Genomic DNA, 20,787 nt, shown 5'->3' on the forward strand with positions numbered 1-20,787 from the left:
AAGCTCTACAGAATGGGAGTCTGCTATCACCTAGAGAAAAAAGTGCTACCATGTGATGCAATGTGAATAGCCTTGTTTGTTTTTAATAATACGATAAAAATAATTCGTCCTAAAAGAACGACAAATCTTTATTCCCTTTGATGTTAAATGAGCATGGCCTTCAGCTTCAGTAGAATGATGTTTTGAGTCTTCAATTAGACAAGGGACATGGGAACAACATGCTGTTCTTCAAGAAACACTTATCTGAGCTGGCTCCAGTGTGACTGTGGCGATAGGAACTTCAGTAATTAATGCAAATGTTTTACAATTGCTGCTTACTTGGTCCATGCAGCTTAGATCTAGGAAACAGTCTAATGTTTTGCCAACACTGTGCTCTATTTCAATTACACATATTGCGTGGTTACAGTTATACTTAGATTACCACTTTTAGTTACGTTATCTTAAAATAATATATTCTAATTCAGACATTGAATGCAGCTCCAGTTAATGCAATAATTTAGATTTTATATTTCAAATGGTGAGTAAAAGCCCAGAATTATCTCGGGAAATGAGAACCTGGACCCATGCTGCTCATTTCTGCATGTTCTCATTCGTGTTACCACATCACACCACCTTTCACCTGATCTGCTTGCTCTACTTCTGGCCTGTTCTTGCTACTCATCTGCTCATCTTGGGAAAGAAGAATGGTCAAAACTGTTTAGATGGAAAGAGATTTGATCTCAAGTCTTCTGCTGCTCTAAAGATCTAACCACTAGGGCTTGTACAAATAGACAGTAGGTCTTCCAGCAATGTTTTTGGATAAAATTACCCAGGTTGCTGCTCTGTGCTGGGTAAGTGCAGTTAATGAAAATTAAGCCAGATCAAAGGAGGTTACAACAACCTGCTGCACTGGGGAGTTCTGGCCACAGGCAGAGTTTGACCTCTGTGAGAAAGAGAGGTTCTGAGGGTACAAATATAAAGTGAATGACAGGGAGAAAGGCAATGGAAGGAGGAAGGGAAGGGAAGGGAAGGGAAGGGAAGGGAAGGGAAGGGAAGGGAAGGGAAGGGAAGGGAAGGGAAGGGAAGGGAAGGGAAGGGAAGGGAAGGGAAGGGAAGGGAAGGGAAGGGAAGGGAAGGGAAGGGAAGGGAAGGGAAGGGAAGGGAAGGGAAGGGAGGAAATGGATGATCTTTTACTGAAAACCTTCCCCTTAATGTTAGCTTCCAGTGGCATCACAAAATGCCATACCCGGATTCTCTTTACTTACTCTATTTTTTGTTCTACAAGTCTGTGTTTTCACAAGGAGTGCTTAATTTTATTGTGTACCCTTGCATATTTGGTAGTGGTAATTCAGACGCCATTGAAAGGAGGGAAAAAATAAGAGGTCAAAAAGTCATGGAAGTCATTTAGCATTTTCCCTTTTCTCCAAAGCAACAAACTCCACAGACTAGCTCCTTTTTGTTTCTGATGGTCACATACCAGTTAATTAGAAAAGTTCACTGCACCATTGTTTTAATGTTGGTAAATCAATATGCTTTAATTCATAATTTGTCTTCCTTGGCTAGTCATCCCTCATGGTTCTTTATTATAATGTATATATAATAAAGAATTTATATATATTCAGCAAAAGGATTAATTTTTTTATATATGTATATATATTAATTTAGTTTAAAGACTAAGAAAATAAATAAATGGAAAAAGTACAGCTGAGAGAAAGGAGAGGGTGTATTTACAGCTAAAAAACTGTCTTGGGAAAGCTGGTAGTGCTATGTCTCAGAAAACAGCAATCCTACATTCTATGGACTTTCTGAAACTCTGACATCTGGGAGGATTGAGGAATTATCAGATGGGCTTAAAAATCCTGGACATTTTGTATGAGTGGTTCTCTGTTTCTTCTAATGATTTCCAAAGTCCTGCTCTCATGACAACCAGTGGCTTGAAAGTCATTTCCCATTTTGCTTCATTAAAGTATTTCTCTAAAAACAAGGACAGTAAGTACAATCTTAAATATTTAGACAGGTGCAAAAACAAAACAAAACCCTTGAGGCAATCTACTTTAAAGTTTATTAAAAACAGGTCTTCAGACCTTCCAAAGAACTACTTACACCAATTAGCTCTGTTTATACTTACAAAAATGTAGAATAGATACGAAAACATATATTGGCACAGAAATTTGTGCCCACAAACATTGTAATGCTACTAGTCATTGCCAGGTTTGAATTCTGGAGTTGCTCCCTATCAGAGATCTTGAAGCCCTCTTCCCTCAGGCTGTGCTGCTACAGAGAGACACCAAACTTCACTTGAATCCTGTTACTGGAATTGATGGTTAGCAGCAATTCAGAGGCCATTCAGGGGAGATATTATCAGGTGGGAGTTAGCACTACCCAGGCTCTACATTTCATGAAGAAAAGAGATCTATTTTACAGCAGATGGCTGTGCAGGAAAATTCAAGTAGCATCAAATACTCTTCCTGCTTTCCTGGTGTAAAAGTATTACCACCCTAGCTTGCACAAAAGTTGAAACAAAGAGATGTTTGCATTCCTGGTGTCACCTCTCCCTCTTCAATAGACCTCTGTCTGCAAAGGCTAGTGAGTTGCCAAAATGGATGTTTTTTTTTTTCTAGATGTTCCCACCAGTCCATTCTTTAAGCTGGGCATCAGTCTACTCTGCACAGCTTCAGCCCCAGGGAAAGGTGTGCAGGGCACGATGGAGACCAATAACGTGTTCCTATCTCAGCCTGCAACCATCGATCAGGATTCATCTGTAGTGCTGGCTGGAGAAGCTCCAGGTAAACGTATTTCCACCAGAATATTTCAGGCAAAGCTAAGATGCTGTGTGGCAACAACTCTATTCTGAGGAAGCTGTGCTGGAAAACAAGCAGGTTTTCATTGTACCTGTCTGATCTTCTGCCAGCTCATCTGCCTGGCAGATGGCCTGATGACGGAGGAGTGCTGGCATGCAGAATTGGGGCTGTTCAGCTGCCTGCAGGTCAGAGGATTCTAGAGCTTTTTACCCTCAGACAGCCCACAAACATGGTGCCCTCTGAGCTTTTACTCCCTAAGAGTCCATGTCTATGGGGCTGCTCCATCTGTGGAGCATCCTGGAAACCGCATGTCTCCAGCTCTGACTGCTTTGGCAGCACTTTCATATCTGCTTGACACCTGTAGGTGGTTATGCAATGTTGTTTAAAACTGGAGCAAACCCATTTTTTTAACTATTGAAATTGTCCTTGAATGGACTGATTACACTCCTTCCCACAGCTCTAGGAGTGAGTGAAACAAAATATGACTAATGGTGTTAGGAGGTTAGGAGGGAAATTAGCAGTGAAAGGAGTGCAAAACAAGATCAAGATAAATGCCCATGTCAAATACACTGAAAAAACGTATTGAAGGTTCTCAGTTCCAGGTAGTTTTAATACAGCTGTGAAATCCTAAGTCAAACCAATTGTATTTTGTGGGTAAACATCTCATCTTGGGAGAAGAAAATCCCTGAACTGGGGCTTGGGGTTTTGAGTCTTGTACCTGGATTTGCCAAATGTGTCTGGTGTTATACAGGACAGATGAGTTAAGGCAAGACTGACCTGACCAGAAGCAAATGTCAAAACTGTTGGTCAACTCTGGCTCCCATTCTTAGTGAGTTGTGACAAGCAGGCACTATCAGGATGAGACTAATCTGACCTATTTTAGAAGCCTACTTTTAGATGAAGTGATGCAAATCTGGAAGTATCCATTTCTGTTAATTACAAAGGAAATCTAGTCAAGTAGCTCAGACATAGACAACCACATCTCATCAGATAACTCCCCCTCTTCCTGACTCAGTACTGTGTGTATGAGATGAGGTAATGGTAATCTCTTTCTTGTTTGCATAGATTGCGTGGAGGCCCTCAAAAAAGAACTACTTAATGTTTTTAAAGTGTTTATCAGATCTGTTTCATGGCTCTGTTGTGTCACATTCTAAAAAAAGGCTTCATGCGATCTGGAATTTGGGAACACTGAGGGAAATTTTTAAAACATTATGGAACAGAATTTCAAAAAGCACCTTTTCTTCTTCCACCCTGTGGGTTTTTATGTAGGGCAAAGTCATAAACAGTCAGCTGCAAAGGAGTCTAAAGAGCAGGAGAGGGTCTATGGGAAGGGCCAAGGCACTGCCTGTGAGCCCAGTCATGCTGTGCCATCTTACACCGTTGATGACAGCCAGGAGCAGTGATCTGGTGGGCAGGCAGAGAGCATGGGGCCACGTTTGTGCACTTGATGTTCTGGGAACACTTTTGTAACAGCATGAGGCTGCTGTGGACCTCTGTGAAGGGATGGCCTATTTGGCTCAAGGGGAGCAAACAAATGAGTCCCTGTTTTTGTTTCTGATCTTTGAATGGAGTCTGTCATCACAGAGATGAGGGCAGTCAGGCAGGTGGGAGGCAAGACCCTGGGAGACCTCTGCCCAACATGTGGCTCACACCCCAGGGAGCAGCAAGCTGGGACAGAGAGCTCTGGGGATGTTCATAGATAGCAGAGATGTCAACAGGTGCCACTGCGTTGCTATTCAATGGAGCTGGGCTGCATTGCCGAGTTGATCTTGGGGCTACCATAGAATTTTGGCTTCAGCAGTTCCCGCTGATCCATGGCTGATGGTCTGGATTACTCAGGACCTTTTATTTCAGCACAGCTCTGCTGCTGATCACAGGGTCATGGTAAATCTGTGTGCTGCCCAGAGCAGAAAGGCAAGAAAGGCACCCAGACCTTGGCCTAGGAGGAATAGCTTGGAGACAAAGTTGTTTTCATTGAATCTGACCCCTTGACAATCCTTTTTAGATTTGTAGTTGTTGGGAAATGAAGCCCGAGCATTTTACAAGTGTTTTCTAGATTAATGAAAGATCTTTAATGAAGCAGTAATTGGATTTCTGTGTTAATCAGGTTTTGATTATGTGTTACATGCTCAGGGTCACTGTTTCAAAAGGCTAATGTCAAAACTGTCTTCCTGTCTGCAGTTTTTGTGCCTAACCTTGTGCTTCCTCCATCTGATTAGGACAGGGAGGTGATCAAATCAAAAAGTCTAGATCCAGATTCTGAGAATCTAACTACAGACTTGAAATTAGTTTTATTGGCAAAAAAATTATGTTGCTGTAGCACAGATCTAGAGCCCAGCCTATGAATCCCAATATTCTTGTGCTCTTTATTCAGCAGCTTCATTTGGACCCAAACAAATGTGTATTCAACTTCTATAATAGACATTTTCCCATAATTCAGGGTCACATACACTTCGTTCTGCTCACCTATTTTTCTGCAAGTTTTCACAAAGGTCTGTCACGTTTTCTGTCACTAAAACAGATCCACCAAGTATCTCCATTCCTTTCAAAGAAGTTTGTTAAATATTTGAAACCTTAGAGTATTAACAGTTTGCCTGACAAATTGCATGCAGATCTTTCCTTCCTATAGATATATATGTACACACACACACACATATCTAGATAGATAACTTTTTGAGATTTTTTTTTTCCCCACAAGTATTAAACCATTTAATTTTCTTTCTACTATTCATTTTCAAAATAAAGAACATGAAGCTGGGTTGGGAATGTTAGAGGGAAGGCCTGTACGTATATTTCAGAATAAATGTGTGGGTGATCCAATTCTGAAGCTCAGATGCTTTCCAGATGACTGATGGACACATAAAACAAGTAACTGAGTTCTTTTCTTAGGTTCCAGGCATTCTGGCAAAATTTAAACCAGAGAAGAAGGATGCTTTATAAGAAACATTAGAGAGAATCATGTGGAAGGGAGGTGGGGAAAAATAAAGGAAAATGTGTTTAGAAGTTGAAGTCCTAAGTGCTGTGGGACAGATCCCTAGCATTAGAGCCTACTTACAGCACATGGAGAGCTGATACAACTATGTTGAAACAGAAGTATCACTGAATTTTGGAAAGCAGCTTTTTTGTCACCTAGGATGTGGGTATGTGACTGTTGCATAATTTACACAATTGAAAATTCAGACCAGGCAAGAGATATTATGTGGTGCGTGTAAACTGTGTTGAGCTTATTTGTAAGAGGTAGAAAAGAGAGATCTCTCTTAAAAATAGAACTGAATTATTTTTGGTTATATTGACCTGACAGTCTTTCATTGCGTAAGGGATGACTTCTATAACAAGTGACCAAAGCTAACAGACACATCTATCCAACAACAGCATTCAATATTAATATTAATATTAATGAGGCAGCTGGTGATGCTGAGAGAGAAGGGAACTAAATTCTAACATGGTAACCTTCAGCCATCATTTTCCAAGAGACCAGAGACATAACCACCCTGACAGTTATCAGGAATGAAGGGATCTTCACAATGCTTGCTGCCCAGAATCTACTCTTGACAAGACTCTGGAAGAAGGTTCATCTCTGTAAGAGCTGCTATTTTTTGGCTTTCCAGAGGCTGATATTGTTTGCATAAAACATTTGGCCAGAAGAAATGGTGAGCTAAAATGTAGAGTTGCAGGATATGAAAAGATAGGAAAGGCAGGAGAAAGGGCTGACTGCAACAAATTCTTTTTGCTGTGACAAAGGCTGTTGGGGGGGCTGCTTCCCACAGAAAGTGATTTGAAGCTGTTGAACAGACGTTGTCTGCTTTTTAATGTCTGGCAGAGTCCTAACAGTCTGCACTGCATCTCACTAGGGAATCCAGACTACTAAGCAGTGATGAGAAACGAGAGAAAAAAACAGGAGTGAGGTTTTGAGAAATCGAGGTAGCAAAATTAGAGGCAGACTTCAATTTATGATTTGGAAACCAAAGAGAGCTGTCCAGGCAATTGAGCAAGCAGCCTTCGGTTGCAGCAGCTCTCCTTACAGCTTTGGGTGGCCAGCTTCTAGATTGCTTTGGTTTGTAGTCACCGGTAAGCACTCCCTCTGGAAATTACTGAAAGCAGCTTGACATATCAGCTCACAAGCTTATGAAGTTCTATTTTAATTGTGCTGTTAAACTTTCTTCACTTTTGCTATTGTCTGTTTACCTTCCTGATTCATCTGGATCAAACTGTGCTGGAACAGGAATATGGTTCCTCCTGAATTGTTCTTTTTAATTGTCATAGGACATGTAATGAGAATGGATGAAACCCACTGTTCAGAAACAAGTCGAAATTAATATTTCTGTTAAAGGACTGAGGCTGGAGGCAGGGTAGGGGAGTACTATAGAAATGTGCTCTACTAGTAGGGAAGTAATTTTGTTCCTGTTTCATTTGCTATAAAGCACCTACTCATAAGTTGATGCACAGAGGTTATCACCTCTATTCTCACCTTAGCTATTTCCTTCCTTTCCCAATCCCTTTCTCTTTCTTCTGATTTGAAATTCATCTGTGTCTGGCTCAAGGGACTCATTTTGTTTGGCTGGCTTAGCACTTCCCATCAAAAAGGTTATGCTTAGTACTTGAAAAAATTAAATATACTCTTTTGGGTCTGGGACCAGTTAGATAGAATTACTACTGAGACTGGGGGGAGGAGGAACTGCAGATACCACTGCTTTTTTTCCATTATAAGCAATGAATATTACGTGCTTTGAGCAAATTACTGAATTTGCTTTTTAGTTATATGTGGTCACGGTTGTGTTCTGATCCTCTTTTGTGACAGAAGACATACAAGGCAGAAGCTCATGTTGTATCTCTAACTTGAATCCATAGGTGCTTGCCTTTAAAAAAATGTCAATGTTTGCCAGATATTATTACTGAAGACTATAGGGGAGAATGCTGCTGTGGCTTAGAGTAAGACACACCATTGACCTCACAGACACTGCTATTGGTACAGTTCTACTGCAGTCTCTGCTTTTTATCATTTAGTTGCCCCCTCACACAGCTGTGTGACACTAATAAAGCAACATGCCACAGAAGCTGCAAAGTTTACTGGTAGTAGAATAGATAATCAGTTTGTTAACACAAGCAAACAAATTAAATAAATTAATAAATTGCTTTAGATACTCTGATTAAATAATACACCTTAGCCTGGACACACCCAAATTCTCAGCTGTGCACATATAATTCAGATTTGGAAGGAAATTATTACTACACACAGACACATGCATAAGGAATTGAACAGGAACAATGGGAGTTACCAGCTGTTATCTGAATGAAGTTACTTTGCTTGATCATTTCAAGATATTTTTAGTTTTCCTACGATAACAAATTATCCCAAGTTCTTTGATCAAATTGATGTTACAGCAAAAGATGAGAAGGAAATAAAAAGAGAAAGGAATTGCCATCTGTCACCTTTGGTTAATTATTTCTGGCCCTACCTTGTTTTATACACTGCAGCACACTATTTTAGGACTTGTTAACTGAGAAGTCTTCTGCTCTGCAAGAGTATAAATGAGTTCACCACCAGCAAGTTCCCCACCACTCAGCATGTTGTGCCATCATTTCATACAATCTTCCTCCAATCTAATGTCATGATTTCTTAGTTGAGTCAAATCATTTTGTCCTGTTCCCTTGGCTGAACTGGCTTTTCAGTGTAAGACTATTTTCTTGCCTTTTTTTGTGGGTGTGTGGGGAAGGAGAGGGAACAGGACTGCATTCCTCCAAACTCCTCTTAGCAGTCCAGCATCTTGGCATTAGCTCTTCTGTAATTTTTGGAGTTAGAAAGTAAATGAAGGAGCTCTGTGCAAGTGTGGAGAGACCAAACCAGGCAGCAGGCATCCTTCTGAAAAGATGCTTGTGCTATGCATGTGAAAAGCAATCTACAGGATGTTGCTTCAGAGGGGACCCAGGAGCCCTTCACTTCCACCTACCTTGTGGATGTCGTACCCTAAAGAATCATGAAGAGTGAGAAAGCAGCTTTGTATTCTATAAACTTACTCCAAATTTTCTCTTGTACCCTGAGATGTGTATTACCTAAACATATAACACTTTTTTTTTGCCTTATAACCAAACTACTTTAGCATTCTGGGTGAATTCAGACTTGATTTTTTTTTTTTTTTTTTAGTCTCTTGCTGAAATTTTTGTTGCTTTGTTATTATTTTTTGAAAGGTTAAGCTGCATCTGGTTGGATAAAATAGAATCTATCCTCATTTTATAAGTACAGACAGTTGTCAAACTCACTCTCTTTCATTTTCATAAACAAATGTATTTCTGTTTAGCACCATCAGCAAGCTGATGCTTTTCAATACTATTGGAAGACAAGCTTCCAGATAAATTTTAAAGTCTAAATATGCTGAAACAGTTTGATTCAGATTTGGGTTAATAAACAAGAAAGAAACAAGGAAGATTTCAGGAAATACTAAAATTTCTCTGTAAAAATTTAGATCCTTTGGAGCTTTTTAAAATGATAAGCGGGAACTGAAATCTTTGAATGGCTCTTTATTTATTTTATGAAATGGCTAAATAGTCTGAGCTAACATTTTAAGCTTTGGTATACTTGGAGATAAACTGTGGTATTGTCATCCATAAGAGCAAAATTTTTCTTTTGAAAGTAAGAACTACAAGTGGACGGTGATGGTAGGAAAGAGATTTTTTGAGAGACCCCTACAAAAAGGCTACTAAATATCATCCCAAAGCTCTGAACTTTCCCACAGGCATCCATTTAAAAACACGACGTAAAATCAAACTCAGTGATTACACTGTGGCTCTGTGAATTTGTTCCGATTAAGAAAGACTTCAAAATATTCAATCATTTGGAATCAAGGTCAAACAATTTGAAAAACAGTTTTACATGCTCTGATTATATTTCACTTCGCTGGTGATCTCCTAGTTTTAACAGAGACAAGCAATAGAACAAAGTGATTTTTTACATCAGGCTCGTCTAAACACAGGTAAGAGTAGAGTGCATGTGCAGAGCCCCAGGGGTTTGAAAAACAAGAATTTGAATCAATTTTCCAAGATTTTTTTTTCTTTTTTTCATTCCACAGAGTATAAACCGTACCAAAAAAATACCAAAAGAATCTCAGTTATGTCTTTACTACCCTAGCAGCACTCTTAAAATGAAAATTTACACACATTATTCAAAGAAAATCAATAGACAGCAAGAAGAAAATCTAAAGCTTACCCGGTCTTTATTTTTTTAATCTAATTAATTTCTTACATTAAAATATATTTCAATATTTCATTTGTCATTGAAAGCTATAGGATCAGTGAATGACATTTCTTCTACAGAACTGTCCCTTGAAATTAAACCAAGTAACAAAGAATAAAGAGTAAATTCAGAAGAAAATTAAAAGAGAATCTAAGCAAAATATGGAAAAATAGTCATTAGTTAAACGTATGTTATGTACTGCATAGAAATGCACAGTAGTATCAGTCACAGCTCTTCCATCCTTTCAGTGTCTTTGTATCTGTAGAATTGAAAAAAATCTTTCCTTCAGGAGACCGAAGATTAATGCAAACCTGATAAAGGAGAGAGACTATACACATACCAGCAATTAGGAAAAGTGGGTTAACTGCCCGGATAACTGTGGTATCAACAATTAAATTCAATGTATCTGCATTATAACAACTACTTCATCAGAAAAAAATATTAACTGATAGCAAGCAGCTGTGGATTTTACATCTTCTTAAACAGCTTTCCGTTCTTATGCACATTAATAATAACTATTAATGGCTTGGCTAGAGTACTATCACAAACAGATCTGCTGTCAGTCCTCCAGTTCATAAAACATAACACAACTGAATGATGAGAGACTACAGACTGATGTGAAGAAATGAAACATTTTTACAGACATCAGAAAGTTAGAAAGAAAGCATAACTTCACAAAACATCACTTATTATTTACCTGTCCCAGAGAGTAGGTGAAGATTTTGCGAGCCTGCCCTGGAGAATTCTAGGTTGCCATAGGCAGGTTGGCACCCAGGAATTTCGTACCCTGCAGCATGAATAGAGGATAAACCATGGCTAGGTGTGGCTCATAAGACATACGAGTGAAAACCTAGCTAGATTTGCTGCATATCAGTAGGCTACGGCATAATTTGGTACTAATTATTATTCAGGATATCTTACTTTACAGCAGTGTTAGAACTACAAAACAAGGTGATGTTACAGCACACACGTTTAGTGGTTTTCTTGTATGACTATTGTAGGTCAGAAAAACCATTTATAATTGACCTTGTAATAGTTGTAAATGGGTGCTACTCCATCTATCTTAAAAAGCATTTGCTCTTAAGATTTATGAATCAAGCCCTTATATTTTTGCATTGTAAAAACATCAGATTAAACAAATTTATGCTTCATTGAAAGAAGGTCAGCAAAATTCCTTCTGAGAACCATAGTGAGAACGTGTTTAACAGTTTTAATTAAATCTGGGCTGAGGTTCAAGTTCCACATACCAGGTTCCACACACATCTACCAGCAGCAGAACAATAGCTGCAAGTATTTGCTGGAAATGAAAAACACAAACAACCTGAACTAGCAATATAAGCTATGAATAATGCACAGCAAAAGCAGATCGAGAGCCCAGGAGAAGGCCAACAAGGCAGGCAAATTAGCAATAAGAACTATTGCCCCAAATTAGCATCAAGCAATGCGGGTAAGTTTCAAAACACCCTGATCAGTCCTTAGTCAAGCAAATTGTTACTCGAGTCAAAGGTGTTTTTTCCTGAGTAAAATCTGAGTAAGGACTACAGTGTTTCATCACACAGAATTCCTCATACAGTATTGCTGTGCTCCCTTGCAATATCAGAAATGCAACATAACGTGCCTTGAAGGATAAACTTAATAAAAGATCAGTTTTTCCTCACTCAAGCACATTCATATTTATGATCCAGAATTTTTGCATAAGCTTTCCTTGTGGTCAGTGTTTGCTATACATGCAGAAAATCCTACATTCTAGTATTCGTCATCAATTGCAGGTGGGTACTGCATAGTAGGGACCTTTCGTACTGCAAAATAGGGACCTTTTGTACTGTGAAAACATGTTTACATACAGGGAAACATTTGAGGTGGAATTGTTATGCTACAGAGAGCAGCAGAGAATCTCAGTGTTTATGGGAAAGGAGAACTCTGCTGAGTCTCTTGCAACTCTGGGATCAACCTCACATCAATAATTACTGGCAGGAAGATGATGCTCTTTGAGGCACTCTAAGGAAAAGCACTAAGTGAATTCCAGCACGGTACTCTAGTTGTACCACTGAGTAGTTCACTGAATACAGGGGGAACATTTAAGTACCTTTTAACTGCCATACCAGACTTGGCTTAAGTAAGTGAAGACATCCAGGCTTGACAGAAAAAATGAGATGGCCCAAGGTCTGGGTGTTGTCATCACTTGAATTTATAGCAATATTAGCTTTAAAATCAAAGTGGAGGTGAGAATAAATCTCTGTAATCTATAATGACTCAGTATTGTTGGTTCTTCAGTGAACTGTAAGTACTATTTTGGATTATGTATCTCTCACAGTTTTTCTGATATTGTCAAACTGCAAAGCTCATAATCAATACATATGTACTTATTTAATACATACCAGTTCTGTGGTACTTCACTATATATTTGCATTCTCAACTATGTCTGTCAGAAAAACAGTGCATTGTAGGAGTATGAGTTTGAAAATGGTCTCTACCTGGCTCTCTATTTTGTATCTGTATATTTTAGGTACAAAATTATAATCTGCTCCTAAAATTCAGGTCTTTGAAATCTTGATTTTGAACAAAATTGCCATACAGCATACAGCCATACATTTTTCCAGAACCAGTGGGAATTTTTCAAACCAGTGCATATTGCATGTTTCTCTGCACTTCACTGAGAAACCCTCCATAGTAGTTTTCTAATGAAATAACAAAACTTGCAAATTTTGAAACGGATGGAATGAAAACACTGTCTGGCTTTTCAGTCCCAAAATCTAGTTAAATTTGGGGTCTTGGAGTAAAGAAGCCATTTCAGCAGGGACAAATCTCTGCTGTTTTCAGATCCATCACCAGCTCTCTTCCATCGTAATCTAACCTCATACCTTTTACTGATATGTAATGAATAGCTTTGCCATAGATAATCTTGAAAAAATGTTTTACGGCTAAGTGGTTTTGAGATGTTTTGACAGAGAGGAGAGGGGTGTGAATTCCACTTCAATGGTTTGCTCGGTGTTTTTCCTGACATCTTTTCAGTAGTAAGTCCCATGTAATTGCTCCATAAATGAGCTAATGCAGAGGAAAGCTCTCTGCTCTAAATGTGGTGGGTCTTTCAAAAACTCCCCAAAGGGATTTAATAACATCCTGTCTCAGTTAATCAGTGTCAGTTGTAGTCAGTCTAATCACATTCTCATGTGCAAGGTTGAAAATTAATTAGTAACTGTAAGATTTATTTATTTGCCTGATATACAAACACAAAAATTAATTTGTCAGCTTCTATAATTTACATGGGATATTGTTTTAGCATTGGCAAATCAGAAATCAGTAAGACACACACATTTTTCTCTAAAGCAATTGCAAATTTTAAAGGAAATAAATAGGAGATGCTTCCAGGTCTGATACTATGTTGTTTCCTTTTTGAAACAGCAGTTATAAGAAACTTGTAAGTACTGAAAATAATAAAGTATTTTTAAAAAAATATTGTATAGTCACAGTGTGCAAATTGTAGTTTACTAATGATAAAATATTTCAGATTATTAATTTTTAGAGACTTTTTGTTATACTGCAGCATGATAAATTAACTCATTTTCCTCTTCTTTCTGCAGAGCTTCCCTTATCCCTCATTGATGTGATTGAGACAGACTCCAGTGTCAAGTGAGGTTTGAATCTGGGCATACTGCTATAATAGCCTGTGTTTCCTTGTCTTGTCCTAGAAGATGCAGTATGTTACTTCAAATACTGTCTGTGGCTCGTCTGACAGTAATCATGGAAGATGCTCACAGACCTACAGCCCATTTGAAAAATAAAAAAAGGTGGATTTCTCAGTGAAACATGGTCAACTCTTTATTTCACTGTCTAGAGAAGAACAACTAACAGTTTGTCAGTTTTGGTGACAGATGGTGATTGATCCACTGTGCCTAGAATAGACTCATACACACTGCTTTGTCTATTTTGGAAATAATGCTATGAGAAAAGTAAACACAATGTCCATTATGTTCCCTTCTCCATATTTCATAGGTGGTAAGATTTTTAGCATCTGATGTGTATAAAAACCCCTGGTTTGCATCTGTTCTTCAAAAACACTGCTCTTTTATGCTAGAATATGCATGGTTATTTTAGAAGGGCTAATACAAATCTTAATAATTTTTCTGAAATAAAGTGTTTTTCAGAAATTACAGAATTTCATGGTTGCTCCACCTGCAAGTGGAGGACCTAGTGTAGCCACCCCAAAATCTTGCATCTGTTAAAGGGAGAAGGTGTTTCTGTAGAGCAGGAAAGAATGAGTCCTGGTCTGATTTTAGCTTAAACTCAGTTGTCTTTAAAACCTGAAGGGGATTTGAAAGTCACCCTTAAACTGGGTTGTGCTATTATGATCGCTGTACTTGTCCAATTTAGCCCTGTTTTACCCCAGTATGAAGAAGTTAAACACAAGAACTTCTATATTTGCTTCTATGAACACCATGCAGCTATTTTAAGGGCTTTTATAAACACTGATAACTCCAGCTGAAACATTGACAGAGCAAGCTGGAAGAAGCGCAGAGACACCTTGGAACATACTGTCACGACTCTACCTCCACATCCTGACCTCAATGAAGAAGCACGTGGCAGTGATGCTGATTTAGCATCACAGACTTGCAAGACACTACCAGCTACACTTCCTACCTACTTTCCTACCAGTCATGCCAAGGTAGGTAACTGGCTGACATCTCCACAGAACAAAGGCTGGAGTTAATAAAAATGTCAAACAATCCATCTTCTGTGAGGGGGTGGCAGTTCTATTCCTGCAGTTACCCAGAACTGCCTATGACCATAGCTTTAAATAATGTAAAACTGATGTAGAGACTTCAACAGTATACCTTAATGATTATTTAAAATATAATTCCTAATTGAAAAACAGGGTCCTAAGGGACCACCCCCCAGTGTGGACGCAGATGCTAACAGGGTATCAGAGAATCACACAGAATCACTGAATGTTAAGGATTGGAAGCGATCTCAAAAGATCACCTAGTCCAATCCCCCTGCCGGAGCAGGAACACCCAGATGAGATTACACGGGAAGGTGTCCAGGTGGGTTTTGAATGTCTCCTGAGTAGGAGACTCCACAACCGCCCTGGGCAACCTGTTCCAGTGCTCTGTCACCCTCACTGAGAAGTTGTTTCTTCTCAAATTTAAGTGGAACCTCTTGTGCTCCAGTTTGAACCCACTGCCCCTTGTCCTACCACTGGTTGTCACCGAGAAGAGCCTGAGAATATAACAAGGCTGGGAATGTCCATTGAGCAGAAAAGGGAGGAAGATGAGAACACTTATTATCAACAAAGCTAATACCTATTTTCTAAGAGTATAGGGATAGAGAGATGTTGCTCTGCTAGCTCAGTTTAACACATTTTAGAAGGGATTGTTTCACTGGCAAAAGGTCTGCTGGCTTGGGAACCTCAGTATCTTTCTAACCAGGGAAAAAATCCACCCTTTTTCCGCATCCCATTTATCTATCTATCTATCTATCTATCTATCTATCTATCTATCTTCCTGGCATTCTTCAAACAAACTTCTGCCTTGTCTGTATCTCCAGCTTTTCCCATCTCTGCAATCCCTATCTAATACGTTTCTGCTATGGCCACTTCAGCTGCAATGCTGAAGGTAAAAGACGACTTCCATGTCCCCTCTTGGAAACCAGACACTACAGCAAGCTTCATCTGCCAGGAAGACTTAGGGAGGAAATCTTCAGTCTTGAAACTCTGAGACCAAGAACACTTAACTGATAGAACCTATGTGAGATTAGGTTCCCGAACTGATATGTCTCTGTTAACAAGGCATGATTTTTTTTTTCAGATACTTTTGAAGTGTGCAACTTTGAATGTTTATAAAAATGTCATAGCACAAATTCTTGACTATTTCAAAAATATCACTACTTTCAGAAAACACACGTGGTAAATATTATACAAAACCTTTAGAGTCAAACTTCTGTGCTCAGATTATCAATATATGAATGAATAATTATCATTGTATTGGACATGTTGACAGAGAAATTGTGGTGGGATGGGACTACCTGCGATGTCTGATTTTGTTTGTTGCTGCCTTCAAATACATGTGTAGACAAAAGACAATTTAAGTTTTGTTCAGACACAAGGCAGTTGGCTCAGTCCAGGTCTATCGACAAAATGTAAAGATTTCTGACTATATGAATTAATGAACTTTCTATTCTCAAAATGTTAAGTTGCCATCCCCTCTGTGAACAATGCCCCAGGAGATGACATGAGCTAACCAGTTTTACATAAATTTCTAATAATTAACAACTGTTTTAAGCTCTCTCCACATCTTCCCAAAATTTTGCTAACTTTATTGTATTAACTGAGTACTCTAGTTTGCATGACTGTGTGAAGTTTTGCAAGCTTGACAATCACTTCTCTTGGTCTTGCTGTGGTATTTTATTATGGCTATATGACTTCATATTTTTTGTCAGCTTTTAAATGCATGAAATATACTAACTGATTTGAAATTTAACAGCTGGCTGAGTACTATTTTACTGATGATTAGATTTGGGGGAAGAGACACAGGTGCAGAAACATTCCCTCCTGCAACTACAGAAAAATCGGATAGGAATTAGTCATTCAGTATCTGCATGGAAATAATCACAAATTGTTAATAATATTTCATTCTGAGTCTCCTACTTAGGAAGCTGATCATCTGCATATTGTGAAAAGCATTAGCTAGGTTTATTGTCTTGCAGCTTATAAACTATTGCTATAGAATAAACACAGTCACACTTTTCAGGATTATAGAAGATCTTCGTAATATAATTCAGTGACAGCTGATGGTTTGCATACTGCTTAAATGTATTTTGTTATTTTCTGTGGGAAGCAATAGCCATAAATACATTATACAGATGCCAAAATGTACCTGTTATCTGCAGACATTTCCCATTGGAACTATACTTGCTTATGTGTTTTATATGTCTCAGGATGTTTCAGTATTAGTAATGGCCCTCCAGTGCTGTCAATGATAACATCCAACTGCTTCTTTGAGGCACAATTTGATGCTGAGTTTTGGTATAGTGGCAGAACTCAGTTTTCATGAGGAATGGTTGTCCACATGCAGGAAAATAAATATCAAACTGACCTAAGGGCTATCCTTCCCTCAGTTTCCCCTGGGCTCTTTTCTTCAACTAGCTGAATAAGTGTTGTTTCTAATGTAATTAGGCCATCATGAATCATTTCAATCCTCTCCTGCACCCCATCAGTATTTTTTCTCAATCATAAATGCTTTGTTCCAGTGTCCCAGTAGCAGATTTGTTTTTCATCCTTTGTCATGGTTTGACTTCAGGCAGTCTTCACATAGGTCCAGCTGCCCTGAGTGCACTTTACAAAGCTTTGTTTCAACATGGAGAACGTTTTGGGGTAGCTGGCAGTACATGTCTGAACAAGATGACTTCTGTGTCCAGGAGTGAATTTTTATCAGTCTTAATGAGACAAATTTGGAAAGATGTTTTGGTTTCCTATTATGGAAGTATGGATTATATATGCTTAATATATCACCTGCATAAATTATCAGTACATTAAAAGCTGTCTTCTAAGTTGTTTATTACCAGTGAAATTATCTCATTTTCTCATTTTTCCATTGTCTTGCTTGGAGCCTCTAAGTTTGGGAACTTTGGATAATCACTGATTTTATAATCTAGGAATGGACCATATAAGATGCCTTTCCTAAATATATGGATGCATTTACTGCAAACATTAACTATGTTCATATTCATATTTCACACCTTTTTCAAAATCTGGTATGAAGTTTTAAAGTAGGTATGTGAATGTGTGACTAAAAGCATACTGAATATAGAGTAGAATTAAGTTGACTGAGAATAGCAGCTCTTTTGTGCAAAGACTGGTCTGTCCTTGCATGGTTCCAGCAATCCATGCCTGGTGCCTCCAGAGAATCTGAAAAAACTAGTAATTGCAAAACCTTCCTCTTAAAATGGTTACATGGCAAGTAGAATAAAGCTAACATTTAAGACTGAAATATACTCCTTTCACTCTGAACAGATACCCTAAATCATATCTGATAGCTTAATAACTTTTATTTACTCACAGATTACATAGGTTAAAGGTTTGTTTACTAAGCAGCTGCAGTAAACTATAGGGCAAGGCGTTTCAGCAAGAGAAGGAAGCGCCTGCATGCCAGGGAAAGGGCAGTGATGTCTCTCTGGGAATGCTGTGCAGAATACCAGTCACCTGTTTTCAAGAGAGGCATTCAGTCTCCAAGAGATGGCTTTTTCTGAGACTTAAACGGCATCTTAGAAAGCAAACTCAAAAGCAAAGCTGGTTCAGATCAGTCCAAGAAAAGAAAGGCTGAGTGGGGATGTGGCTGCCATTTTAAATGTAACAGGGAGAGGGAAAAAGTAATTTCCTCTGAAGAAAAGCATTGGCTTAAGAACAAGTGAGCAGAACTAGTTATGACTACACTTCTGGAAATCACTGGAAGACTTCTAATGATGGAACAACATTATTCTGGAACAGCATTCCTATAGGAATAGCAGATAGAAAACCAATTAGAAGATGGAGCACGTGGTTGCCTGTAAATGCAGATAACTCTTTCAAAATGTCTGTGTCTTTAGCTAAATTTCTTTTTCGCAACAAGGCTATTGTCGTTAGGTTTATTCTAACAGTGGATCTCAGTCCTTTCAAATCTTACTCACTTCAGTGTTCAGTGACACTGAAATAAAGCGGTACTTGTGGGAGAGCCGAACCAGACACCAGCTCAGTTCTGCCAATGACAGGACTGGAAGAAATCTCATAGAGAAAGCCAGTGCCAAGTTCTACTTTCCAGAACCTGATGTGGCTAATGAATTTGTCTTTTGATCTCTGTTGGCAACCCATTTATCAGTCCAACACTTTCACATGTTTACAATACCAATGCACTGCAACAGAGCAGTTGTATTTTCAATTGAGAATACTATGATTACAGAGGTAATATCTGGAGAAACATTCCCCGGAGATGCTTCCAGGCAGCTTAAAATCAATAGAAACGATGAGTATTTTACATCTCTTCAGACTGTGCTTCTGGTTTGTCTGTATACCGTTATCTTTTACCCTGAAGAGTATAGATGCTTTCTCTGTGGATAGATATTTACATTCCTTTTGCTGAGAATATTAAGCACTGAGTGATCTGCTTCAGATATCTGTTCACTGGAGAGTTGGTAAATATGCATGTAAACAACTGCCCTAGAGTATAATCTGAGCTATTTTTGTGTTATAGTTTGGTAGGTTAGAAGAAGGAATTAATTAAAAAGAAAGAGACTAGATTTCAGTTCACAAATTGTTTTTCTTCTGTCTGCTCAGAAACGCAGTCGAGTACCCCCTCCACTTCTGTGGTCTTCCACCACAGATTTATATTATTTTTGTTACATTCTGCTCTTAGCGAAGAAGGTATTCATCACTGACTGTACCTCTGATGAAATAAGTCAGTGGAATTGCCTGGGCTGACTGGCATAGAATTTATCTCTTGTATATCCACACTGATTTTCTCAGTTCATCTTGCACTCTGTGGGGCTATTTGATATTGATTCCTTCTAGTTTTATGTGTTTTCCATCATAGAGAACCAATTCTCTGTTGTCTTAGGGTATCCTACATTCATTTTGAAACACTCATCCATGTCAGGCACTGTTACATTGGACTCTCGGGTTTGTCAAATAAACAATATGGCTCCCAATGTAGGAAAAATCAGTTCATTTCTCTGTCACTCAGCTTGCTTTCCTACTGTTTTCCCTTCTCATCCATTTAAAGTACAAGTTCATTGAAGGAGGACAACTCTCTTAGGATTTTGGGAGAACAGCATACAGTATAACGAATCCTTATCTCATGATGGGACTTCAAGGGATGCAGTAAAAAGAAAATGAAAGAAAGATCCTGGTGGGGTCATTTGAGTGGAGGGTCTTTTGAGAAATCAAGAAAAAGCCTAGGAAGAGCAATATCCAGGTGATGGAAGTTCTTGACATATATTGAAAACACCTCAATATTCTCAGATTTGTTTGATATTAAATTTCAGATTAGCTAATGGGAAGACTTGGAAATTATTTTATTATCCTGAATACCATTTTAAACCAGACAAATTTAACTAAAAGGTTGAATCCAGTATAACACAGGAACCAGAACAGGCTCAGAGGTAAAGAAAATGCAGAATTTCACCACCTCACAGATGAGTACTACCAGGGGAGGGGGCAGCATTGGGATGAAGAAGCAGGCACTGTGCTCCTGTTTGTGTCAGAGCAAGGGGCCATGACAGCTGCTTCTGCAAGAGGGATGAGCAAGAGTTTTTAGCCTACTCACATCATTCTTTCCCTTGGCAGTAGCAGTGGTAGGTCTCTGATAGACACAAAACAGGCAGCTGCCCCAGCAACTGCATACTTTGTCGATGTCTAGAGCTGGCTCTGCAAATCCCATTCTATTTATTTCAGGGCTCGAGCCACATACTATACCTGGCATGAGGCCCATTCTATGCTTTGAAAGTGCTGCAAAAAAAATTGCCAGGTGTGAGCAATAAGAGCACAATTAAATCTATTATGAATGGAATTAATTATCTCCTTAAAAAATATTAGCTGTTGTGGAACTTGTCTCATGTAGCAATTAAAAAATGTGTATGTTCAGGTGAATCTTATTACTGCTTGGCTAACTCCTGTCATATGCTTCTTTTGCCAGAACCGTCTGTGTTGCAGAAAACAGACTCAGTCTTCATCCAGATGTACATCAGTGAGTCATGGGCACAAGACTGCTTTATTCAGTAAAGATAATGCCTAACTATGATAACAGCAAACTA

General features: G+C 38.7%; 1 protein-coding gene across 4 annotated transcripts in view; it reads right to left on the reverse strand.

Annotated features, from left to right (window-relative positions):
- BEGAIN (brain enriched guanylate kinase associated) overlaps window positions 1-20,787 on the reverse strand; it is a 118,954-nt gene that overhangs the window by 62,587 nt on the left and 35,580 nt on the right. For 2 of the 4 annotated variants that reach the window (XM_065839335.2, XM_071809650.1), the window contains exon 2: window positions 10,706-10,795. The exons of the other annotated variants lie outside the window; for them this stretch is intronic. In XM_065839335.2, the coding sequence (XP_065695407.1) occupies window positions 10,706-10,795 (90 nt within the window). The remainder of the gene's footprint in view (window positions 1-10,705; window positions 10,796-20,787) is intronic. 4 annotated transcript variants of the gene reach the window in all.

Source organism: Patagioenas fasciata, chromosome 5 (assembly GCF_037038585.1).
Source record: "Patagioenas fasciata isolate bPatFas1 chromosome 5, bPatFas1.hap1, whole genome shotgun sequence".
NCBI classification, from domain to species: Eukaryota; Metazoa; Chordata; class Aves; order Columbiformes; family Columbidae; genus Patagioenas; species Patagioenas fasciata.